Source organism: Carya illinoinensis, chromosome 4 (genome assembly GCF_018687715.1).
Source record: "Carya illinoinensis cultivar Pawnee chromosome 4, C.illinoinensisPawnee_v1, whole genome shotgun sequence".
Classification (NCBI taxonomy): Eukaryota; Viridiplantae; Streptophyta; class Magnoliopsida; order Fagales; family Juglandaceae; genus Carya; species Carya illinoinensis.
In genome coordinates, this window is record NC_056755.1 from 9,979,394 (window position 1) to 10,006,733 (window position 27,340).

A 27,340-nucleotide genomic window follows, 5' to 3' on the forward strand; every position below is an offset into this window, starting at 1 on the left:
GACAAAATATAGACTCTAACGCGACCCTAGATTGGTCTAAGAGAAAATCATGCATCAAAACGGAAAAAAAATTGGGAATTCTGCAGATGAATTCAATCAGAATATGCTTTGAACTGATTTCTTTGAATCTATGACTAATAATGGATCACATTACGGAGCCACTGAGGAATTTGGTTCTTGATAAATTTACATAAAAGTTCTCTTTTCATGAATATGGAGGGTTCCCAAAATAGAAATCATTAGCATGTCTTTACATCTTTCATGTTAGCATGGGAAAACAATCCAAGTCAGAGTCTTCACACCATGGCATTTTTTGCGTGATAGTTACCTATTGATGATGTCAAAGTACCATATTCTTAGATCTTGGTAGACTTGTCCCAAAACTTTAAGTTGCATGTATGCTCTACAATAATTACTCCATCCAAGTGGTTAGCTTACTCATTTCTTAGCTTCTTTGTTTCCCTGTAATTTCTTATCTTCAACAGCAACCTTTCCAGCCTCCAACTTAAAAGCGGTTCTGGACTGCGTCAAGACTGCCATCTAACAAATCTACTTCAGATAATACCGTTCCACAGATAAGCTTCTGAGAGGTGGGGGAGGCCAATATCAAAGGGTCCGAGAGAGTCCGTCTGTATTAAGCAATAAGAAAATAATCAAATTTACCATGCATGAAAACATACATTGGACTCAATAAAGTTCTAAGTGAGAAATTCAAGTACCCATTTAATGCCTGACAGTCCAAGACTGCTCTCATCGTGATATGTGTGCGAAGAAAATAACAGGTCTATTTCAGATTCTTGACAATCATAATCTTCTGGAAACACAGGTTGACATTTGCCCTGCATAACGCACTAGCATACATTAGAACACTTGTCAGAATTTATCATCAAAGCCCGCGTCTCATGCTGTTTTAAGTTTCAAAAGACCTCTGGTCAAACTACTAGTGAAATATCCTCACGACATGATCTTCAACAAAAAGGGAAAACCTAGTCTATTCCCAAACAAGTCGCATTCAGAAAGCCCAAACCAACGGATGTTTAGGAATCAAGCTCTTGCATATATTACTTTCAAATTCCTAAGGACCGAGTGATATCCCACCAAACACAATGCAAAACATCAGCCTGTATCATTAGCAAGAAACTCCTGGACCAAATATCATGCCTTTCAACAAAGTTCCTGAATTTCAAGTTTTGAACAAAGCCATGATTGATGAAGAAACCAAACTTCTAGTGGAGTGTACAGAGATCGTGATCCATCATAACAAATCTCTTGCTCGCAAGAAACTCCAGAAATCAATCGGTGATTAATCAAGTGTGTGATTTGTATTAAAAAAACCATCATACATATTGCTTACATGTAAGGGTCATACGCTAAGTGAATAAATGGATTGAAAGCTAGCTGACTATTACACCCGTTAACCTTTCAAATCCATATTTAAACCACATAAACTTGAGAGAAAACCTTAGGTGCATTGAGAAATTTGAAGGACTTGGAACTAGTATCATATGATGGTTGAATGGGATTGAAAGCTATCTAACTATTAAACCTGTGAGCTTCCAAACCTCATCTTGAAACCTCATAAAATTTCTATTGTAATAAAGCGATAAAAAAAGCACATGAAGGTTTTTTTTTTTTTTAATCAAACCTCAGCTGCATTAGGAAAGTTGAATGACTCGGAACCAGCATCCTGGCCACGGCTCTCTGGATAAGCACTTCCAACCAAAGGCAGAACATCCTTTTCTGAGGGCGAGAATCTTTGAAAAGGAAACGCATGGCACGTTTCTTCAGCATCCAATATAGATGAGTGTGGGTCTTGAGTGGATGACCTTGGACCCTGAGGACAATTTGCTTGCGCAGCAATATAAGCGTCAAAGGAATCAGATGTTGGTTGAGGCATCTGCAAGCCTGCATCATTCCCAGATGATTTTGGATCACAGTTATTGGGTTTGCCCTGTAGTGATGCTTCAGACAGGAGACCTCCAATGCTTATACAAGTTAGACCATCAAAGATGGGATCAGAATTGCTGAACTTGCCCTGTATGGATACTTCAGAGAGGAGGGCCCCAATGCTTATATTAGTCAAACCATCAGTCCACAGGGCTGATGATTGTCCAAGGCCATCATCCATCTTCGGCTCATTATCCTAGTTAGAACAAAATGAGCAAGTTTTGAGAATGGTACTCTCTTCTATGACATTAATTGCAACTGAATCTCTAAATAGAACAATGGAAAGCGCCTGTAGAATAGACTAAATATGAGTTTATCAACAAATACGTGATCATTCTAACATCTAATCATGTATTCATCTCTGCACAATCAACGAATGCTTAATCCACTAACACTTGTAACGACGGGTATGAGAATAAAATGTCCATGGAAAAGATAATCAACATGTTCAGAAAATTCCATGATTTTAGCTAAGAGAAAAAAACAATTAAAAATAAAAAAAGGAGCAGAAAAATTACCACAGAATCGGCAGGTCCGTTCACGACGTTGTCAGCATCAACAGCTACTTCACGTAGATTCATTTCTTTGAACGCTTCACTTTCTACCTCAGTTTTATTCCCTTCGGCATCTGGACCGTCCATATTAGTTCTGCAACCTTTCTCCTCGTATTGCGAAAAACCCTGAATGGGAGTTAACGTAGAAAGCTTACCAAAAGTTTCAGGCTCAGTATAAGAGAACCAGCCATACCTTGAAAGAGAAATCAAGTTAGAACTTCAAATATACGATATAATGCCTATGAGAAGAGAAAATGACCAGTCCTTATACCTTAGGCGGAAAATTGCGGGGCTTCCAATAGCTTCATAGACATATCCCGCACTAATATCATTGTCATTTAACGTCCACCTTCTGTAATTAGACGAGTTTTTTAGGGCGTTGTATGGGAAAAGCATAGGCTCCCCTAGAGCAATACTTGAACCTCCCCACTTGCAATTTAGCCGCTTAAGCACCGAAGAAATCTTCTTTCGAGCACTTAAAGTAAGTTCCAAGTACGGATTATGTCCATCCTGGAAGAAAATAAAATTCAAATTAAATAAATCCCAACTAGTTAAAGTCCGGTGATTCAACAGTCGGTATTTAACCTTTTCCAATCCCATGCGAGTGCTTTCATCTATTGGAAAAAGCTGCAACTTGATCTTCGCGTAGGGAATAAGTGTTTGTGAAACGCATTTCCTTTCCACTCGAAGTTCTGGACACCTTCCCTCAGCTGTGCAAGAAGGTGGACATTGTTTATTTTTTACGACAAAACACGTCAGCTTGCCTGACGAGAAGGTTCAAGAACTTAAAACAGAACATATAAAATAAGTATCCATGAAACTGATGTCCCATCTTTCTATTGCTTTACTTTTCTAATTCATGCATATAAATGAATCCCAGAACTGGTAGAGCTGACAAGTCAGACCATCAGTTAATCTTAACCCTCTGCATATGCAATTCAATTTTTAAAATAGAGTTAGGATATGCCTCACCTGCAGGGTTGAAACTCCGCCCGCCAGTTCTCTTCGTGGACTTCTTGGCTCCACTGCAACCTATGTCTGCCTTGCGCTTTGAGGGAACCTTTGCCTTCCTGTTTTGCTGTCTAGTAGTTTTCATGGTGGTTTGGCTTCCCTGTTAATTGATCCAAGCACTAAACTAATCAGTATCCTTTTTGTAGATGAGCAAAAATTGAAATACAAGTTTCCAGACTACAGAGATCAATTATCAGAAATCTTCTTGCATGGGAGTTATATTGGATTGCATCTATAGAGCACAATAATTTCCATGAATTTCACATTCATGATCCAACCATGTTAAGGCCTTCATTGACTTGCAAACCCAATCAAAAACAAATTAAAAGGAAAAAAAAAAAAAAAAAAAAAAAACAGAACCCTTATAATTGTTTCCTACGATTAAGAGAAAGTTTTGACTTCCTAGGAACACAAAATTTTCACATTCCACAATAATGTCACATTAACCAAATGAAGTCAAAAGCAACAAAATCCCCATTTGTTAAGCATTAAATCTATCATCCTTAACTCCTTGAGCTCTGAAATTGTAACACCAGTCCAGTATGAAGGTTTACTCTTTCTATACCTTCAAGGTTTAACTTAAAGAGTAATATGCTAAAGCTAGGTAATCGCAAAGGCCCTACCATAATATAAAGACTAATACACCCCAAATTCCCAATTCTTGAACCCATTAGAAGACATGCCCCAAACGTAAATATTCAAAATTTTCCACACATTTAAGGTGATCTTCAAACACACCATAATTTAAGGTACCAGTTTAGCGTAGATCAAACGTTGTAAAGCAATTGGCTTCATCATATATGTTTTCATTAAACACGCTCTACGGAGCAGTATCAATATAGCACATTTCAGTTTTCAAAAAAAATAAAAAAATGAACTTATATCAATCAAAGGAGCATACATAGAAAGATCAAAAGGCAAAAACGGGGTGCTTTACGTGCTAGATTTTGGCATATGGGCCAAAACCCTAAATTCAGTGGTACGGTCAGTGTATGCTCTAACTAAAAGAATTCCTTCATCCAAATCAAATCACGATCTATAGTTCCGGACGTTACAGATAAACAAAAAGCCCACGAGAGGGTTTCGGACAACACATACATACAGAAACGGAGTTAAAACGATTCGAATAGACATTTTCACCGAATCTCGCATCAAAGTATAGCCAACAACTCCAACATCAGAATCGTTCGTAAAATTAAATTGACATAAAATCTAACTTGTTTCGAAAGCGGAAAAACTAAAAAAATGTAGATACCATTCGTAATGAGTAGACAAATGAAAATGAACAGGTTGATCGAAACTTAAGAATTGAAACATGAACAACTACAAATAAAATAAAAATGGATTAATGCTGCTCCCATACCTGAATCCAAGCCTATCTCCACTTGAGAGAGAGAGAGAGAGAGAGAGAGAGAGAGAGAGAGAGATTGTGTGAGCTTTGGAAAAAATGCTCGGTGCAGGCGGGAACGGGAACGTGAAGTATATATAAGGGATCTTCATTCATTTCAGTCCTGTGTTTGGGTGAGACCTGGTTTCGGGGAAATTTGAGTTTGTGAAAAAATGTTGGGCGGGAGCGGGAGCCTGAACACCTTCAATTTTTTTAAAAATATATAATTAGCGGTCTTCAGTCTTCCCTTTACGGGGGAGAGAGTCTCGGTTTCCGTAGTTTTGCATGTTTGGGCCCTTTGGGAAGGCCTGCGGGCCTGGGCCTTTACCCATTCAAAGGAACTAAGACCTTCTCCTATTACCAAACCCAAATAATTTCATTATTTTTTTTTTATCGGAAATCTTAATTTATTAATAAGAAAAATACCATTATAAGAGGTAGGGATGAATCTTGTATACAAACAAACAATAAAATACATCAAATTTTTCAAATTTTACTTTTTTATCATGAGTCAAAGGTCCAAAAAAGAATGCAATTAATTATCGAATAGATAAGAGTAATACTAGATATAATTTTAGGGTACGCAAGTATTACATACTCTTGTTAAAATATAGAAATCCACTATTAAAATATATAATTTTTTTCGTGTAGTCTCAAATTTTTTTTTCCTTTAGAGGGAATATGCTAAAATTGTAATCCATATAGCATATTTCTTAAAATAAAAATTTAGCCTATGGAAATCAAACTTTCAAGATGAGTAAAAACCCACACTAATGGATGGATAAACAAGATATCTCTAGGAGACATTCAAATGGTTGGGTGGTGCATGGTTTGCGCACTTTATTGACTAGCTATAGTCGTGGGTGGGGGTAAAGATTTTTGCAAGAAACATATATCATAGCAAAAAGTGGTATTTTCATTGCTGCTAACTATTTGCAACGAACATTACTCATTGTCATACTTTCAGAATTGTCACATTGGTGAATGTCTACACCAACAAGATTCTTCCCTTGCAAATGTATATATTCTTGTTACTATTGTCTATATAGGGGATATGGGCAACTGTTACAATTGGTCTTTTACCAACAAAATATTTTATTTTTGTAACCAATGTCGTTGTTGCAAATATAAAATTGTATAAATTTCCATTCATTGCAGATGTACAAAAGCAACAAATTTCATTCATTGCAAACGTACTAAAGCAATGAATTACATTCATTGCAAATGTACCATACCAACGAATTGCAATCATTGATAATGATATATTTGCAACAAAATATTTTCATTACAAATAACTATTTGCAACAACAACAAAAATGTTATTTACGACTAATTTATGTCGTTGAAAATAGTATTACATATGAGAATAAAAAAATACAATTCAATTAATAGTTTGACCTACAAAGATAGAGGTTTGTACAACAGAAAAGGCAACAAAATTGAAGTAGCCTTGACAAGTAAAAGCAGAGAGTGAGATAGATCAGTGGTAACATAATCTGAAATTAGGGTGAATATACTTGCATGTGAATATGTTACAGCTTCCTAAGTTCATGATTATGATATGAAGGTATTAGGAGAAGCATGTTCACAGACTTGGAAAAATAACATATTTGTAATTATGCAACAAATAATAGTAGTACCATTCCACTAATATCCATGGTATAAGCTTTTAAAAGGTTTAATTCACTTGAAGAAATATTTAATTTACTTATTAAAAAAAAAAATTACCAAACGTTCTTACCATGCCTTCATGACTCATGTTATACTCTATGGCATGCAAGTATTGTGATGCCATGCATGTCATGCACAAAAGTAGATAATGGTTTGTAGATGTCCAACAAACCTAATGCTTTAGTCGTACCCAAAGATTATTCATCTCAACAAAATTGCAAGGCACAAAGTCTATAACATGCCCGTTATACAGTCGATTTGTTTGAAAAATAGTTGAGTTTATTATTAAAAAAATTAATTTCTTTTCATACATATCTCGTATTTATTTATTTATTTCTAAATAATTACATAATGTTTGGATACTCGCAACTGTAATTATCATTTTCTTAAAAATTATAACTTATTTGATCAATTCATAAACAAGCTATAATGTTAAATGAATTGTTCTAACCGTAAAACCCAACTTAAGAAGAAGTTTAGGCTTGACAAATGTTCAAATAAAAGTTAAATGAACAAAGACTGACAACTCATTGCTCACTCGAATTCCATTCGTTCACATCCTTGTCTTGAGAGCTGAAGAGAACTTCCCTGATTTCGGAAAAATGTGACGGAATGAAAAGTGGCACTCTCTCCAATATTGTCATTTAACACATATAAAGATAAATGCAATAAATTAAATCATAATATATATATATATATAGCATACTAAGTCAAAAGTTCTAGTCGTATAATATATTATCATAGAATACATCATTAGATATAATATTTATAAGTATATTACAAGCATATGATATAAATATATAGTTATAATATATAAGTTAGAGTGCATATATTACAAGATAAAAATATAATAATATGCAACTATAACTATAAGTAAGAAGTAATAGTTATAAATATGTGTTATTATTTATCTAGTGTGATGAAAATCATATTGTGTTTAGGGTTAATAATATGATTCCTCAATTAAAAAAAAATACTATAGACTTAAGTTATGATATAAATATATAGTTATAATATATAAGTTAGAGTGCATATATTACAAGATAAAAATATAATAATATGCAACTATAACTATAAGTAAGAAGTAATAGTTATAAATATGTGTTATTATTTATCTAGTGTGATGAAAATCATATTGTGTTTAGGGTTAATAATATGATTCCTCAATTAAAAAAAAATACTATAGACTTAAGTTATGATATGTATTATTTATATAAATTATAACTAATCAATTAAAATTAATTTGATAATTGTTTAAAGTAAATGTGCATTCACTCATTCATAAATAACTTTATCAATAGGCTATAATCTATATGACAACTAGTTAATTGATATATAACATTAATGTTATATTACACAAGACATAATTAATTAAAATTATAAAATAACTTAATACATAATTAATTAAACTTATAAAATAACTTGTATTACAAATATAAAATAGCTTGGTATATCATACATAGTTATTATATTTCCAAGCTGGTACATAGAGCATACCATCCACATCACTTAAATGGTAAAATTTGATTTGTAAGATTCAAATTTTAAAATTTATTTTCAAAATCAAATTATGCTATATAAGCATTTTATTAGGTGAGTTATCGACACTGACTAATTTCCTTGTCACACCATTTGTAATAAAATACACAACTAAATATAGATAACTAATTATAAAAATAATTATACAAAGTATCTTAACACAATTTGGGAACAGAATAAATATACTTAATAAGATAAACCACAAATAAATTAATAATATATAATTAAGTATATAAAATACACCTAACATATAGTAAATATAATATATAGATCTATAACACAATACAAGTTTCAAAACGAGCTCACATGAGTCAAGTCGACCTTATACAAGCTTTATTCACAAGTCTCAATAAAGTCGAACTGAGTTTATATGAATTTTACTCATTTAATATTTGAATCAATATTAATGTTTACGAATATCTTATTTATTAAGTGAACCGAATTAGAACCAAGTGCATTCAAAGAGAGCTTTGTTCATGAGCTCCTCTATTCATTTGCATCCAGAGTGACGTCCTTATCTGCAACATTCCTTCCCTCTTCTAATTCATGTGTATGATACTGACAAGGAAACCTAAAGAACATTACCAATGATTTGGATTATGTTAGGAGTTTCACAACCAAATGGTCCCCTATTGTGGGAAATTATAAATTGCCATTATTGTTCTATTTCATCCATTACTTTACTGTTAGCCGTATATTCAGATTCAACCACTAAGTTTTAAGAGAATAGTAAATGAATAAAAGTCAAATAATCTAAATTTGAAGCAGTTTCAACATCTCTGACCACATAAGACTTTCTGACCATACACAACTTTCAGCACGACCTACTTTCCCTAAAGTAATTTCAGTATCGAAAATCATGACCTGGACTATCTGCATTCATGTCCATGTTATCATTGAAGTTTGCTGAATTGGTATCCCTGTTTTGGAGATGACAATAGTTTGTCTCACCATTCCGAGGTCCTTGGTAACCCTCTTGTGATATCGATTGGTGATAGGGCTAGATGCTCTGACGAACCGGGCTGGAGAGAGCATTTGAGAATACTGAGTTCTTAGGCTGATTATCAGATTGCCCAGAACGAACTCCATGGCCTACCTTTGCTATCCTAAATGGACCAGAAGAGACAGGGGAACCCAAAATAGTCGGGTGCATTGCATTCTGGGCGTGCTGGTTTTGAAATGGAAGCCTGGGTGACATTGGGGGTTCATCTGCTCCATGTTCAAGCTCATTCTGCAAAAACAATTAAAAACACAAAAAGTCACTTCCTTTAGCTTGCCTTCCCTGCATTTGGTATCACCGAAAAGTAGGGGCCATAGAAGTAGTTAAACCTACCTCGAAGAAAATAACTAGAAATGCAAGGGATACACCTACTGAAGCTGTAAAAAATTATCCATTGTAATATGCAGCACATCCATTCAATATAGACCCATCTCATATGATACTCATAACCTAATATTATGTGTATAAATATCTAGTTCCAATCATTTCACAAATTTGCTAGATAATCATTTCATCTAAATGTGTAGTGCGACAGAAAGTTGAACTTTGATATGACGGAAATAATCAAATCATTTATGCATATAAGGCAACTTTGTGTAAGAAAAGGCAAGATTCTGATTCGGCACATTGTCTGACACCACCTGGTCAGATAGATACAAGGTAGTTAACACCATTGGGCCTCCCAAGGCAAAACAAGGAACAAGCGATTTACAGCATACACTTGTTTTTACCTCCTTAACACTTGTTGTTGTTGATAGTTAGATACTCCTCGCTTAATGTAGAGAAGGGGAACTGAAGGGGATAAATAAATAAGTCATGATTAGCGAGCAGTGTGTACAATTTCGTTGGAGTACATCTTCATCTTTCTCAACAAGTATTGTAAACTGAGCAACTGAAAATTATAGAAAACATATAGATACATTCATCGCAATCATATATTTTAAAACAGTATATCAATGGATTTGTGTTATTCAGTCCAATTCCTGCAGATTTTTATAGCCATATAATGTCAGCAAAAAAATAATAGAAGACCACCTCTTTATATCTATTTAAAAAAAAAAAAAAAAGGACCGCCTCATAGATTCTGTCATGGTAAAATCCACAGAAGAGAGGACAGTACAAGTGGATGATTCAGAGCCACCTGCTGTTTTAATCATAGAAATTGTGTATATCCGTCTGGCAACCAACCACCAGGGGTGAAAGAAGATGTCTACTAGAGAGACTATTTTCTTCTAAAACCAAGGGAGGGGTGGCTTGATACGGTCCTACCCTAAAGCATTTTTCGCATGAAGAGGTATACATAATTTTAACATATGAGAACAAGAATCAATTATTATTTGGAGCTCTTGAAGATCTTTGACTCTTTCTTTCAATACTCCCAGGTGTGGGTTGTGCATCTAAGAGCAGGTAGCCAGGTATCCTCATTTTTTTATGAGCATATATAATTCCAATACCTGCAAGAGATTAGAAGTATGATTCCCCCACCCTCCCTTGTTTGTGGGGGAAGTTGCGTTGGTAGATATGTTCTTTTTCCTTTTTTTTAGTGCCTATGACATCAGCAGTTCATAACTTTGTAGTGATCAGCATGTAGTAGTTTTTTAAGAAGAGCTATTTGTTGTTCTGGTTATAGCAATGCCACATGTCCAGCTAAAGTAGTGAACCCAACATGTTTTATATAAAGCTGGTTTGGTTACACAAAATCAAACCATCTCATCCCATCTCATCTCATATAATTATTATAACTTTCCCAAATTTTCAAACAAAATATAATAAACAATTCAACTTTTTCAAATCCCAAAACAAAACTAATATTAAAAAATTATATTATAACAATATTTTATTTAATTTTCAACAAAACATTTCATTTCATTTCATCTGAACTGTATAACCAAACGAGGTTGTTTAAAGTTGTTTAACGAAGGAATTCTAGTGGGGGGACTAAAAAGATGGCAAGAACAAAGGAATTCAACTCTTCAGAAATTCAAACTTCTGTTTAAAATCTGCTTTGACAACCAAAAGGAGAAAGTCTAGTGGGGGGACTAAAATGCACCTCAAACTCATTTTTAACGAGGATTAAAATGATGTGGCCTCACATCAGCAGATCATAAGGATTGTACTGGACATATGCAAGCATATGGACACTTTAAGCTATAAGAAATTCTGTTTCCCTGGTGCATTTTTTTACGCATTTCCTCACATCATAGGCCTTTTATGGCTAACCCCAACGACTTCTTTTTTCTTTAGCAGCTTAATAACCTATAAATCTTTCGAGAAAACTATTTATTTCCATTGAATGAAATTGAAGCCTCATCAACAAACGTAATAAAAGGAAAACAAAACAACGCTGTACCATAAAAACATATAATAAATTGTAACATTTCGTTGTCATGATCCTATGAACCCCTCCTACATTGATTTAAGTGATAAAAAAAAGTGGGAACTAATAGCCGATTGCCATCCTCTCATCATCAAACTAGCCGTCTTTCAATATGTAAGTCCATATGCTATGGATTTGCATAATGAAAGACAAGGAGTTTGCTCATAAGTGCTGCTAATTGTTTACTTCTAAACACATGGCCTATGAAATTTAGAAGCATATGTCAACATGCACCAGAACGCCAACAATAATAGAGCAACAGAAAGAGGTTTCTAATATGCAAAACTCAACCAACAGAACACTAGAGTTGCAAGTTGCAACAATCCACCACAAAGGTTGGATATAAAATTAGCATAGACATGATAACTATTAAGGAAATTATGACACAGCAGAATAAGCAACATTAAATATTGGCAAGCTAAGAAACCTGCAAATAAGAAACTATATCCATAGTTGTCACTCTTGATCCCTCTTCTTGTTGTCTCAAAACCCATTGATATAGTTTGTCCTGCAATGTATTAAGGAGAGAGAAAAGGTGTTATATAACATAACGGCTACAAGAAAAGACCAAAATTGACATCTACAGAAAGAGGGAATATCCATTAACAATTACAACCAAGGGGAAAATTGCTGACATCAAGCAACATTCGGATCTTATCCATGGTTGGCTATTTTCACAAGAATGCACACCCAAAAGAAATCGTCAACAACCGTCAGCAATAATACACAAATAAAAGCAACATATCAAGCCATGCAATGCAAAGGAAAAAAAGACATGCCACCAAATTCTGCCATAATCTGATAATCACCAGATGAAGGGAGAAGCTCCACCCCCTCTTCCAAAAATAAGGTCCTCCCTCTCCATCTTCTTCCTTTTACCTCCCCATTCTTGCTTTTTTTTCCCCACATTCTTTGCTTCATTTTTTTTTTTTTTTTGTTCCGTTCCAAGCCATAGGGGCATATGGTTCACCCTAAAATCACAAGGATGCAACCAATGTAGCCTTTGTCCCTTTCTTGACCATTGGCAACAAAAAGTAGGGTCTTCCACCGGTGCCCAGCCCTGAACCATATGCCCCCTATTCCAAGTCTTTTTTGAGCCAACCTCTCCTAGATGTCCACTGGTTGGCATACTGGCCCTATTTTCTCATTTCCATGTTTTTTTTCTCGCTTTTTATTTCCTAAACTTTGAACCACAAATATGACCCATTCGCTGTGCCAGCCTCCATGCATTGATCACATGTTTTTTTTATAAGTTAATATTTTTTTTTAATCCACATAATTAGAAATGGCCTAAGTACACGAGGAGTGTACAAGAGAAAATAGTTCATTACAAGCTAAGAGCTGGAAAAAGCAACATAGAAATGAAAACAAGTCCCATCTAATACAATAGCCGATGCCCAAAATAACATCGTATGGAAGAAAAATCTCTAATCCCTCCCAATGAACGTTCGCTATCTTCGAAACACTGTTCGTTCCTCTCATTTCATATACATTATAAGACATAATGGCACCATATTCCACACAGCTGCAATTTGACAATTACCCTGTACTCCTCTCCAACAAGCCAGTAGATCCACCACCCTTCTAGGCATCACCCAGACAATACCAAACCTACTAAAAATCTTGTCCCACAGAACCTTTGCCACTAGCAAAACCGCGATAACCATTTTCCTTAAGATTTTTGCTACTCATCATCCCACACATCACACTTATTTTTATTTTTATTTTTAATTTTTTTAATTTTTTTTGGTTTTATTCATCCTAAACTAGTAGAGTTTTTCTACTCATCATCCATATACCATGCATTTGGCAAGGGAAAAAAATTAAAAATTAAAAAAATCATGTGTGGGATGATGAATAGAATTTTTCTTTCCTAAAAGTGTCATATTAAAAATTCTCTGATTCCGTACCCCTAAACCTCCATAAGAGATTGGGTGCAAATCTTGTCCCACTTGAGTAAATGGAAATTTTTTTCATCCGCCAAGCCACCCCAAGAACAAGCACTAAAGATCTTTTCCATTTTGCCACCTTTGCATGCAAAGGAAATAAAGATAGAAAACACATAGGGAGGTTAGATAAGTACTCTTAATTAAGGTGAGTCTTCCCCCTTTAGACAAATAAATCCTTTTCCATCCAGCCTGTAACAGCCCGCTAGAAATTCAATTGTGAAATTTCTATTAACTTTAGGAACCTCGTGAAAACCTCATAAGTTTTCACGAATCCATTAATCGTATAGGTTTTTGTCTAATTACATAGTTAGTGTTATTATTTACTATGGTATCAGAAGTGTGTCTTTGATTATTGGAGATAGTTAGAAGTGTCAAAATGTATTATGGTTTGTGCCATTAGACTTGGAGGGTTATTTAAAGTCTTATGGCGCAATAACATTTTTTCATATTTTCGGACAAAACGTCTGTTCAAAACTGTAGATATTATTGGATAAAAAGAAATATCTTGAGATAATTTTCGGGAATATTATTGGGTAAAAATATTTTGAGTTGATTTTTATAGATATTATTAGATAAAAATATCTTAAGTTGATTTTTTGTAGATATTATTGGATAAAATATTATGAGATAATCTTTTATAGATATTTTGAGTAGGAGAAAACTACACTCAACTCTCAACTCCAGCCTCATCTCTTCCATATCTCATCCATAAGTATCTCCAGCCACCTCTCCCCACGAAATCATCTTCATTTACACTTTCCATTGAAAGAATATCAAACACTCTCTCTCGGACAGCTTTTAGGAGGTCTTTTGCACACCCATTTCGAAGCTGTTGTAAGTGTTTTATCATAAAGTCTCCTTCATATAAGTTGTTCTTTTTTTAGTCTAGTTTACATGGATATATTATTTGCCCAATTTGAAGATTATTTGGTCAGTAAAATATTATATAAACTATAGAAAGGTCATTCTGGGAGATAAACTGGAGAATATGTTATAGTTTGGAGTTTTTGACCAAGCTAATAGATAGATATTGGTCCGAAATTTTTATGGAGTATTGTTAACATGTGTATATGATTATTGGTTGAGGATTTTTGCATGATTAAAGGTTTTGATGAAAGATTTTCTTAGATTTAGAAACTTAGAAACTGGAAGAGGAAAAACATTTTCTGTTTTGAGAAAGTTTAACTCTTTGGTGGTCTAAACCTATTCCAATGACTTTAATAATTTTATTGGAGGATCTTAAGCATCTTATATACATGTTATATTATTATTTTGAAGATATTTGATGTTAGTTGCAAAGATATGAAATTTTATGCAAAGAGATATTCAGATAAGCCAAAGTGTGGATATTCTTGGCTAAATTTATGTTTTGATTAATTTCTAACCATGTGATCTTGAATTAGAAGCTTATATATATTTTAGGACATCTTTTTAAACCATGTGATGGTTTGGTTTGAAGATCATATATTTATAGGTCATAGATCAAGAGATTTATCAAAACTAGTTGAGGAAAAAGTTTCTGTTTTTGAACTAAGTGTAAAACCAAAAACTCCAAATGTTATGTTGTGATTTTGGTGACTTTAGTTTGATGATTTAATGCATGGTTGATATTAGGATGATATTATGAATATGTTAGAAGTAAGATTTGATTTTTGAAATTCTTAGAAATGTTTTGATTTAAGGTCAAAACTTGTGATTTAAGTGCTTGGATCTTTTTATAAAAAAGTTTGGTGTTAATTATTAGTTTTTTTTAAATGAATGTTTTAAGTATGGTTTTGAACTTAGGATGGGAAGATGTTTGTTGCAAAATTTTGGTTTAAGCATGAGTTTTGAAGTTAGAAGGAATTGCAACAAAAAATCAAGGGAAATGACCTATGGATGTTTCGGCCATAGTGTGTTCTTCATAATTGTGTTTTGTTTTAAATTTTTCTGAGTTGATATTTAAGTTTAGGACAAAATTTACATGAGGAATGTAAATTTTGGAAACTTTTGGAGTTAGTATGCAAAATCCTTAAGTTATGGGTAAAACGGTCATTTTCCCACATGTAGAGAGTAAAATGAAAATTTTACTCTTTAAGTTAGTATTTTCGATATTTCAAATTATTAGTGATTTAGTTCTAATTTTTAGAATCACTAATTACAGTTCCTCGTGGTCGCACTAGAAGTTTTATAAGAAACGCGGAAATCGAGGAAAGTTAGATTTTAACTTACTAGCAGTCTACTGTGTATGTGTGCTAAGTAAAGGAACTACAATGTATGTATGTGTGTTATCATATATGTCATGCCATGCCAAATTATCATATAATTGTCTATTATACAGAATGTATTCTGTCATCAATTTTTATCTGTTACATAATATATTCTGTTATGTATTACTGTACATTACAAGTACGTTATGCTAAGTATGCCATCTATTACATGTATGTCAAGTCATGTAATATTCACTATTGCAAGTATGTCATGTTAAATATGTTGTCTATTATATGTTATGCCATGTTACGAAATGTTTCTATCTCAAGTTGGTCATGTATTTCAAGTTATGTTCAAGTCAAGTTATGTTACGTCAGGGCTTTAGTCCTTTCGTATTCCAGTCACGTTTCATCTTGATTACTTATGTATGGGGTCACAACAATTGTGACGCATACACTACGTGAGACACAGCAATTGTGACACGTAGAATACATGGGGCCATAACAACTGTGGAGTATGTATTTAAGCAGTTAAAGAATAAGTTTCCATATAATACATGGGGCCACAACAACTGTGAAGTATGTATTTACACGTAGAATACATGGGGCCACAACAACTGTGGAGTATGTATTTTTCATGTTAAGTCAAGTTTGTGTAAAATACATGGGGCCACAACAACTGTGGAGTATATATTTTTCATGTTAAGTCAAGTTTCAGAACAAGTTCATGATAAGTCAAGTTTCAGATCAAGTTCATGTCAAGTCAAGTTCAGTTCATATTTCAATTTAAGTTATGTTAATTATGCTATGTTGTAAGCCAAGTTATGCTTTAATTACTTATGAATTTGATTATGTATTTATACTTTTACTGTCATGCATACATCATTAGCTTGTGTGGAAGTTTTTTGTTAACTTACTGAGATTTGTAATCAAATCTCACTTTGATAGTCCCAACTACCGTTCCCCCCGAATGGTAGATCTTGTTACAGGACCTGAAGGAGAATCAGGAGCTGATCAACTAGACACAGTTGACTAAGCAACGGTGCGACGTCAATGTTAATATAGTAGTTAACGTAAATTACTACTTGTACAATGGAGTTGCATCTTTAGTACTTTTTGGATCATAACCATTTTGGACTAGTGTTGTGATCTATTCAATTGGTCTTTATGTATGAAGTATGTTTTAAGCATTTGTGATATTTTCAATTTGGTGCATAGTATTGCTAAAGAAAAAAATTATCCGCTGCGAATATTGCATAATGTTAAATGCATGTTAGGAACATTGCATCTTATATGTCATGAACGGGGGCAGGTAACCTTGTGTTGCATGTCTCGACGCTTCTATGTCCGTCCGATCCCAAACGGAATTTGGGGGCGTCACACAGCCAATCTCCTCTCTATCTTTTCAACAACATCATCCCACATTGCCTTAAACCTGTGAGGAGCCCCCCAAAGGAGAACCAAAGTACTTCATTGGCAAAGACGACACCTTACAACCCAAAATATCAACCAAGCCCCGTATATTATGTACCAAACCAACAGGTACCATTTTAGACTTCAAAAAATTCACCTTTAGGCCTGAAACAAAACAAAGCAAAAGGGCCTGCAACAAATGAATATGGTCAAACTCCAGCTCACAAAAAATTAAGGTGTCATCAACAACGAGGTGATCCACTGATCTATGTTTTCCCCAACCTGTGATCTTTTAGAGCCACCCAACCTCAACCCCGACAAGTCGGAGTCGGAGTCGGAGTCGGAGGATTTTTCCGGTGGGAACTCAGAGTCGGAGTTGGAGTCCAGGCGGATCTGACTCCGACTCCGCTCCGATCCAACTCCAATACTCCGACTCCGACTCCGACTCCGACTCCGACTCCGCCTCCGATTCCGACTCCGACTTCCCACCGACTCCGACTCCGCTAATGTATATATTTTATAAATAATATATGTGTTTTTCTATATATTAATCATATAAATATAAATATAATAACAAGTAATATTAATGTATAAATACTAAAATGCTTAATAACATGTAACATTATAATACTAATGTATAATATAACATATAACACTAATATATAAGCAATAAATTTATAATAGCATTTAATACTAATGTATAAAAATTAAAATTGATTATATAGATTTTATATAACTATATCTTATATATTAACATCATTAGTTAAATTCAATAATATACTAGTAATTCACACTAGTTATTAGTTATAAACTTATAGTAAATAAGTTAATAAATATTAATAATTTACTATATACTAATAGACTAATAGTATTAGACTATTAGTATATAGTAAATTACTAATATATATAATAGTATACTATTAGTTATATATATATTAAATTAATATCTTTAAGTTATTATCTATTAGTACTAGACTACTAGTGTAACTAGTGTTATCACATATTATTAGTTACTAGTTACTAGACTATAGTAAATAAGTTAATAATTATTACTAATTTACTATATATTAATAGACTAATAGTATTAGTATTAGTATTAGTGTATTACTAATATATATTATATATATAATAGTATAGTATTAGTTAATATATATAAATTATAATAGTATACCATTAGTTAATATATATTAAATTAATATAATTAAGTTATTATCTATTAAATTAAGCATATAAATCAGTCTTCTCTCTCTATAACGGCCTGAGGGCGTGAAAGGAGGAGAAGTTCAAAGTCTTCACCGTAGAAGGTGAGGTTCCGAGTGCTGTTCACGATCGTGGTACAACGGGTTTTGATGGAGGATTTGGAAAGCATTTGGAAGAGGCTGAGTCTGAATGAAGAGGAAAATGAGGCTATCAATGTGCGGATTGGAGGCTCGATGAAATTGAAGAACAGAGGAGAGTGCAGCTTGATAGGGAAGGTGTGTTCAAATCGCACCAAGGGGAAGGAGGTGGTGAGTGCTACGATGTCCAAGATTTGGAAGGTAAGCCGATCTCCTGTGTTTATTGAGATTCGTACGAATATTTTTATAGTTACCTTTGCAACTGAGGGTGATAAGAGACGTGTGTTGGAAGGTCGCCTTTGGTTATTTGATAATCTAATGTTTGCACTGAAGCCGTTTGATGGATTGACCCAGCCATCTCAGATTAACTTTGATCTGGCATCTCTTTGGGTGCATATGCACAACTTGCCTCTGTCGTGTATGGAGTATAGTGTTGGGAAAGAAATTGGCGAATCATAGGGAAAGTGGAAGAGGTGGATGCACCAAAGGGTGGGGGAGTTACCTGAGAGTAAAGGTGGAGATGGATTTAAGAAAGGCTGTGGCGAGAGGGAGAACTATAGAGGTGGAAGGGAAGAAGCTATGGGTTCCTTTTACTTATGAAAAACTTCCTAAGTTGTGTTTCCAGTGTGGTTGTATTGTCCATGGAGAAGAGGGATGTACAGGGGGTAAACTGTCACAGGCTATAGAGGGGGAGAGGAAAACTCAATTTGGCCCTTGGCTTAGAGCTAATGGAGGCTCTCGGGGGAACTTTAAGGGGTGGAAGGGGAATACAGAAGGTGAAGGGTGTAGAGAGGGAAAAAATGAGAAAGAAGTGGAGAAGGAGAGGAGTGAGGAAGAGGGAGTGGAGGTGAAAAAAGATGTTGTAATCAGATAGGAGAGTGGGAAGATTATTATGAAGGAAGTTGGAGTTATTGTGGAGGGGAATGAAGGGAGGGATGAAAGGGACCGAGGGGAGAGGAACACTGTGGGGGATGCACAAGTGATCAGTGAGGGTGAGGGAAGAGGAAATATGCTAGAAAGGGAGAGGAGGTGGAAAAGAAGGGCAAGGGGTAAACAGAAAGAGGGAGGGATTGAGGGGGACCAAACTGTCAAGAAAAAAAGAGAAGGGAGGGAGGTAAAGGAAACAAAAGCTAAAAGAGTAAAGAAGGGAGAAGAGCTAGGGGAGATTGACTCTTATAATGTAGAGGTGGTGGCTGTGAAGCAGCCCCACCTATTACAATGAATATCCTATGTTGGAACTGCCGAGGGCTTGGGAACCCTCGGACAGTTCAGGACCTTTGCTCCCTAGCAAAGGATAAGAGGCCCAAGATTATGTTTCTAATTGAAACAACGATTGTTACAAAAAAGATTGAAGGAATTAGAAGAAGAGTGGGGTATGAGCAGAGTTTTGTTGTGGATCCTATAGGAAAGGCAGGAGGGTTGGCTCTACTATGGTTTGATGAGATGGAAGTAGAGATTATTAGCTATTCTAGATGGCATATAAGTGCATGGATTCTTGATGTGGTTTTGAGAAAGAGGTGGTTATTCACTGGCTTCTATGGCCATCCTGAATCAGCTAAGAGGAAGTTATCTTGGGATTTGCTGAACATGTTGAAACCAGAAGCAGAAGTTCCTTGGTGTGTGACAGGTGATTTCAATGAGATCATATGCCAATCCGAGAAATGGGGAGGTGGACAAAGGGAAGAGAGTCAGATGAGGATGTTCAGGGAGGCTATGGAGGAGAATGAGCTGTTTGATTTGAGCTATAGTGAAGGTAGATACACTTGGAGCAATGGTCATATGGATGATACTTTTGTAAAAGAAAGGTTGGACAGATGCTTGGCAAATGGCAAGTGGAATGAGCTGTATAAGGAGGTGATGGTAGAGGTGTTACCTGCTAGATGCTTAGACCACAAGCCAATTGTGTTGCATTTATCTATGAATAGGATAAATGGACCAAGGAAAAAAATATTTCGGTTTGAAGCCTGCTGGACTAAGGATGTGGAGTGTGAGGAGGTAATAAAAGGGGAGTGGAGGATGAATGAAGGGGGAGATTCTTATGTTGAAAAAATGAAGAAAGCTTTAAAAAAATGTGGTGCTGTCCTGCAGAATTGGGGCAGAGTAAAAAATAAAAAAGAGGGAGAGGAGTTGAGAGAAAAAACTGAGAAATTAATGGAGTTACAGGAGGTAGGGGATGGAAGTATAAGTGGGGAAATAAAAAGGTTAAAGGGGGAAGTTGGCTTGTTGTTGGAAAAAGAGGATGTGAAGTGGAAACAAAGGGCCAAAAGAAACTGGTTTCAGCATGGGGATAGAAACACAAGGTATTTTCATGAATGTGCAAGTCAAAGAAAGAAAAAAAACAGAATCCTTCAAGTGTCTGATTCATATGGCAGAGTGATGAAGGACCAGGAAGGGATTGAATGGGCTTTTAAGAAGCATTTTGCAGAAGTCTTATCATCAGGAGAACCAACTTTGGAGATGATCCAAGCTGGTACAAAATTTATTAAAGCTAAGGTGAGTAAGGGTATGAATGATTTCCTAACTAAAGAAGTTACTAGAGAGGAGATTAAAAATGCAGTGTTTCAGATGAGCCCTTATAAGTCCCCGGGAAGTGATGGTCTTAGTGCTTGCTTCTACCAGAAATTTGGCACGTAGTAGGGGAGGATGTGTGCATGGCTGTGATGGAGTTCATGAAAGGAAAAGGGGATCTGAAAAGTATAAATTAGACTCTTATAGCATTGATTCCTAAGGTTAAAGAGCCTGTTACAGTTGGAGAATTCAGACCTATAAGCTTGTGTAATGTCTTATATAAGATAATGGCTAAGACACTAGCAAATAGGTTGAAAGTGGTATTGCCTAATGTGATTTCTTACCAACAAAGTGCATTTATTAGGGGAAGATTGATCTCAGATAATATTTTAACAGCTTATGAGTTGTTGCACTCCATGAGAAATAGGCAAAGGGCGAAGGAGGGGAGCATGGCGGTCAAATTGGACATGTCCAAAGCCTATGACCGTGTAGAGTGGAGGTACTTGGAAGAAGTGATGCACAAGCTAGGCTTCTATGATCAGTGGGTGCAATTAATCATGAGAACTGTCTCAACAGTATCATATTCTACACTAGTTAATGGTAGAGTTGGTGAGTATTTTGAGCCTTCAAGGGGGATCAGGCAAGGAGATCCATTGTCTCCTTTTTTATTTATACTTTGTGCTGAGGGGCTGAGTAGTCTGATCAATAAAGCTGAGAAGAAGGGGGAGGTGAAAGAGGCTACTATAACTAGAGGGGGAACAGCTGTAACCCATCTAATGTTTGCAGATGAATGCATTTATTTTGTAAAGCCAACTTGGGAGAATGGAGAAGACTGAAGGAGTTGCTGAAAATATATGAGGCAGCCTCAGGTCAATGCCTCAATGATCAGAAAACCTCAATTATTTTCAGTGGTAATACAAGAAGGGAGGAGAGGAGGCAATTAAGGGCAGTAATTGGGGCAAGGCTATATAGTGACAGTGAAAAGTATCTAGGCCTACCTACAATGGTTGGAAGGTCGAAATAAAATGCTTTTAGAGGTATTAAGGAGAGGATTTGGCAGAGACTAAACAACTGGAAAAATTAGTTTCTATCTTAGGCTGGAAAAGAGGTGCTTCTAAAAGCTGTAATTCAAGCTATCCCGACATACCACATGAGTGTTTTTCGTTTTCCTAAGAGGTTGTGTTCTGAAGTATCTTCACTAATGGCAAGATTTTGGTGGGGCCACAAACAAAATGACAGGAAAACACATTGGAGAAGTTGGGAAAGAATGGGGGTTGCAAAACACTCAGGTGGTTTAGGCTTTAGGGATATGGACAGCTTCAACTCAGTAATGCTGGCCAAGCAATGCTGGAGAGTTTCCTTGTCAGCCACAATTCTTAAAGAAAAATACTTTAGAAGAAGGGACTTGATGTCATCGAAGCTTGGTTGGAGCCCTTCAGTTATATGGAGAAGCTTATGGGGTGCTTTGAGATTACTCAAAGAGGGAGTAGTTTGGAGGGTGGGGAATGGTAAACAGATAGGCATTTGGAAAGACAAATGGATACCCTCATGGACCTCTTGGAGACCATCTCAAGTTCCTGTACAGGTTCTTAGTAGGGATGCAAAGGTTGCTGAGTTGATGGAGGAAGGTAAATGGAAGATGGAGGCAGTGGAAGCTGTGTTGGGAAGTGAAGAAGCTAATATTGTGAAAATGATTCCTGTAAGCAGAAAGGGTGCCAATGACAAGCAAATTTGGGGCTACACAAGAAATGGGATCTTCTCAGTAAGAAGTGCATATCATTTAGATATGGAACTGAAAAACAGAAACAAAGGGGAATCCTCTAGTAGGAATCATGGAAGTGGTAGATGGAAGGCTTTATGGAAAATGGAAGTTCCAGCAATGGTTAAAAACTTCATGTGGAGAGCTTTGGATGATTGTCTTCCTACTAAACAGAATTTAGTCAAACGAAAGATGGTGGAAGATGACTCATGTCCCATTTGCAATAGAGAAGTTGAAACTGTGGGCCATGCTATATGGAGTTGTGAAGCTGCAAGGGATGTATGGGCAGAAAATGCTAGTCCTCTAAGGAAGTGTTCCTGCAGTGATGAGAGCTTAAGTGAAGTATGGGAAAGAATAATTCAGAAGTTGCCTAAAATGGAAGTGGAAATGGTAGCTGTGTCTATGCAAAAAATCTGGCTGAGAAGGAACAAATTGATTTTTGAAGAACAATTTACAGGGCCAAAGGGTTTGATTAGTCAGGCTATTGAAGACATGGAGGAATACAGAGAAGCTCAAAGGGTGGGAGAGGTGAATAGGCAGTCAGTTACAGCAGGTGGCAAAGAAGTGAAATGGAAGAGGCCTGGAGAAAATATAGTGAAAATCAACTGGGATGCAGCTTATGATCAGAAATCACTAAAGATGGGAGCTGGTGTGGTGATAAGGGATGAGGAAGGTGAAGTCCTTACATGTTTGTGTATGCCTAGAACTAATATCTGCAGTCCAATAGTTGCTGAGCTACAAGCATTATGGCGAGCTGTCGAAGTATGTACAGAACTGAGGTTTTTAAATGTTGAGTTTGAGGGTGATGCCCTGACCATAGTTAATGATGTAAACAATAGAGATGAAAACTAGGCTTGGTATGGACAAATAGTAGATGATTTGAGGAGTATATTTTTTGGTGTAAGTAGTTGGAAGTTGAAACACATATATAGAGAAGGAAATAAGGTAGCACATAGCCTAGCCAAGAAAGCAATTGGTTTAGATGAGGAAATAGTTTGGATGGAGGATTGTCCAGAAGAAGTGTTTTCTCATGTTCTCTTTGATAAGCATGTAACGAATGGTGATAGTGAATGAAACGAGGAAGTGAGGTTCTTTTCAAAAAAAAAAAAGTTATTATCTATTAGTACTAGTGTAACTAGTGTTATTACATATTATTAGTTACTAGTTAGTAGTTATTACATCTAGGCTATCTAGTTATTAGACTATAGTAAATAAGTTAATAAATATTACTAATTTACTAATTTAATAGTATTAGCATTAGTGTATTACTAATATATAATATATATAAAAATTATAATAGTATAGTATTAGTTAATATATATTAAATTAATATCTTTAAGTTATTATCTATTAGAACTAGTGTAACTAGTGTTATTACATATTATTAGTTACTAGTTATTACATCTAGTTATTATTAGTTATAGACTATAGTAAATAAGTTAATAAATATTACTATATATTAATAGACTAATAGTATTAGTATTAGTATTAGTATATTAATAATATATAATATATATATAATAGTATACTATTAGTTAATATATATTAAATTAATATCACAATATAATTACATAATTATTAAATATATTCCCTTGGATATAAAAACAATAAAAAAAATTTGTCAAATTTCTAAAATATAACTAACTCTCTAAGTTAGTAATAATTAATAAAGTAATAATTAACTAGTGATTTTTTTAGTGAGTTAATTAAATAATACACATTAAATTGTTACTTAATTTTATTTTCTAATGTATTAATTTTGGTTAGATAAATTAGAAATCTCAAATTATATTTAAAAAAAAATTGATATGGAAGCTCAAATCCGATTAGAGTTGCAAATTGTAAAATTGAAATGTTAATTGGGTCAAAGAAAAAAGTCTAAAAAAAAAACCCAATAAAAAAGCTCAACAAAAAGCCCAACTTCGACTCCGCTCCGACAAGTCGGAGTCGGAGTCGGAGCGAAGTGGGGTCTAAGCGGAGTCGGAGTCGGAGGTCGGATTCGGCCTCCGACAAAGTCGGAGTCGGAGTCGGAGGAGGCCAAATCCAACTCCGACTTTGTCGGTGCTCAGCCCTAGCAACCACTACAAGGCTCATGCACGACCAACCACCCTCCACGTAGTCACCATCGAACACCACCCAACCCTTATCTCTCTCTATTTTTGTTTCCGTCTTTGTTTTCTCCCTCAGTCGCCATCCTTGTGCCGGCCACTCCTTCACACCCGACGTTGCCATTGCCTGTAACCGACACTAATGCCTCCAGCTCCCCCCCCCCCCCCCACCATCTCCTTCACCCATGACCATAATCATTGCACATAGTGGTGAACCCCGTAACCCTCCTCCAAACAGCCCTTACTCAGCCGTGAATGTCCATAAAAAACCACCCAGCCCCTCTATTAGCAGCTCTAGTCATGGAAGTCCAAGACCTCCACCACCACATCCTCTATTTTAAACACCATCATAGGCCACCAAGTCCCGACATTGTCATGCACCAAACCTATCCTCTATCTCAACTGTGCAAGTCCACCAAGAACCCCCACATGACATCCCTTTGATATATGGTATATTTCTATCCCTTACATTTAGAAAATGTTACGTTGTGAAACTAAAATGGTGTTGTGTTGAATTGGATAGATTTTCTATGTATATTGATTGTGTCAATTGTGGTAGACTTAGAAAAAGTGAAGTGGGGTTGAGATTGAATTGGAGTTATAGGAGAAGTTTGGAGATTGTGAAGTAGGGGGTTCTGTTGGTTTGTTGTGTGTGGAGTTTGAACGGGTCATGGGTTTAGTACGTTTCTTTGGTGTTGTTTTGTTGTATATTGAGTTTAAACGGATAATGAGTTTAATTATATGTGTGTGTAGTTTCATGATATGGTGTTGATTCCATAAACTAAGGAAGTTTGTAGTTGAGCTAGCAAAATTTTGTAAATTGGTGGGTTGTTGGATATTGAGTTTATATGTGCAAGAAATTGATAGTATGCAAGAAATTGGTAGGTTGTTTTTGTTGGATTGATGTACATTGGCAACAAGTACGTTAGTATGTTTTATTAATGAGAAATACTTTTGCAGTTGGGAAATGCAGTCGGCGTGCAGTTATGGAGAAAAAAGTGAATTAATACGGGACTTACATGAAAAAAAAATTATTTTTATAACTTTTTTTATTCATGTAGGTCTCCCTGAATATAAAATAATTTTTTTATAATTTTTTTTATTCATTCCGTACAGCCGACTGCACGCCGACTACATTTGCCGACTGTATCTAGCAAAGCCCTTTATGAATTCGTCTATATGAAAGATTGGAGTGAGATGATGTGAGTTAGTACAATATTATTGAGGTGATATATGGTTGTGGTTTTGTGGAGCCATGAATTGTAACTTATAAAGCTTTGTGAATGTGTGGTGTATGTGTATAAATTTTATGGCCAGATTTCATGTATTGGATGTGTTGGTTTGGATTGTGATGGAGTGGATGGTATGCATGTGGACAGATTTAATGTTTAATCTTTGACTTTAGGTGTACTTAATGTTTGAGTATGTAAATGCTATAGATTTAATATATAAATCTATTGGTCTAGGAAAATAGTTTATGCTAAGTGCTGCAACTAGAGCTCTTTTTCAAGATGTCCCATGAGATCTACAACTATGTAGAAGGGCTAGTGATAGCTATATATTTAATATATAAATCCATAAACTCTAAATTATAACTTTATGTGGTTGGACTGAATTAGCCCTATACATCACTTAGAAAGAAAGCAACATGATGTGCTTTGCTTTCGTATGTTGATTGTGCAGTTATGAGGAAATATTTTTATGAGTATGAGAAAGAAATAAAATTCTAGATGTCTGAGGTGGAGAGAATTGACAATCACCAACCATTTCATACCAATTTCATTGGACATGAGTAAGTTACCAACAAGGAAAACTCTCATGTTAGTCATTTCTGAAATGTATTTAGGTTTCTTTACCTAGTTCATCATGTTTGCATATGGAAGTCATCATTTTCGAAATAGTTTGGTTATAATATAAATATGTTGATATGCAAGTAGTGGTTGGAGTATGTTTGGATTCAAAAACTGATGTTGCAGCTTAGATAGTCGGATAAAAAATGTATAAAGCCAGAAAGCTTGTAGTGTTTCATAAGGGTCTATTCAAATAAAACATGGTGGATTTTATATGGCTTATCATTGTGGACTTGTATGCTTTATGTGAATAAGGATACTGGAGTGATCATTTAAAGGACTCCAAGTCTTGTTCAATGGCTCCTAAGCATATTTTATAAACACATGGCAATGATCACAACAAATTTGTGGGATGTTATAGCTAAATGTGATTTTTGGGGGGGTCTTTGCATAAGGATGTTATGATAAACTTGACTAAGTGTATGAAATCGTTAGTTTGATTTGGGGCAGATTTATAAAGCCATGATAATGTCCCAGATTCTCTTTGTTATCAGCCATGATTGATTTGTTTATAATATTTTTTCAGGAACTTATTAGCCCCTAATCTGTGTGGATGAAGAGGCTATGTGGTGAATTTTTGGAGAGATGAATTGGAGCTTGTCTCAGCAGCATGGAATTCTTTTAAGCTGTGTGCATCTAGAGCCAAAAATATGTATACATGTTTTTTCCCATGGTAATTTTCACTTGCATGTTCTCTTCATTATTTTGGATACAAGAATGGCCTAACAAGAAAAACTTCTA

General features: G+C 35.2%; 2 protein-coding genes across 4 annotated transcripts; both read right to left on the reverse strand.

Annotated features, from left to right (window-relative positions):
• Positions 1–104: 104 nt before the first annotated feature.
• Positions 105–5,106, reverse strand: LOC122308243 (TSL-kinase interacting protein 1). Of its 3 annotated transcripts, none has more exons than XM_043121454.1 (8): positions 4,876–5,106; positions 3,474–3,612; positions 3,087–3,265; positions 2,773–3,011; positions 2,466–2,694; positions 1,646–2,143; positions 720–851; positions 105–629 (listed from the first exon to the last, which is right to left on the reverse strand). In XM_043121454.1, exons 2-8 carry the CDS (start codon positions 3,595–3,597, stop codon positions 555–557), a joined length of 1,476 nt encoding a protein of 491 aa, XP_042977388.1. In that variant the 5' UTR covers positions 3,598–3,612; positions 4,876–5,106; the 3' UTR covers positions 105–554. The 3 variants fall into 3 exon arrangements, with proteins under 3 accessions (XP_042977388.1, XP_042977390.1, XP_042977389.1); XM_043121456.1 differs by having other exon boundaries at positions 3,087–3,211; positions 4,876–5,104; XM_043121455.1 differs by having other exon boundaries at positions 720–839; positions 4,876–5,104.
• A 3,612-nt stretch (positions 5,107–8,718) lies between these two features.
• Positions 8,719–12,401, reverse strand: LOC122308059. Its single transcript, XM_043121217.1, has 2 exons — positions 11,914–12,401; positions 8,719–9,340 (listed from the first exon to the last, which is right to left on the reverse strand). The coding sequence occupies exons 1-2, from the start codon at positions 11,935–11,937 to the stop codon at positions 9,110–9,112; spliced, it is 255 nt and encodes an 84-aa protein (XP_042977151.1). The 5' UTR covers positions 11,938–12,401; the 3' UTR covers positions 8,719–9,109.
• Between the last annotated feature and the right edge of the window lie 14,939 nt (positions 12,402–27,340).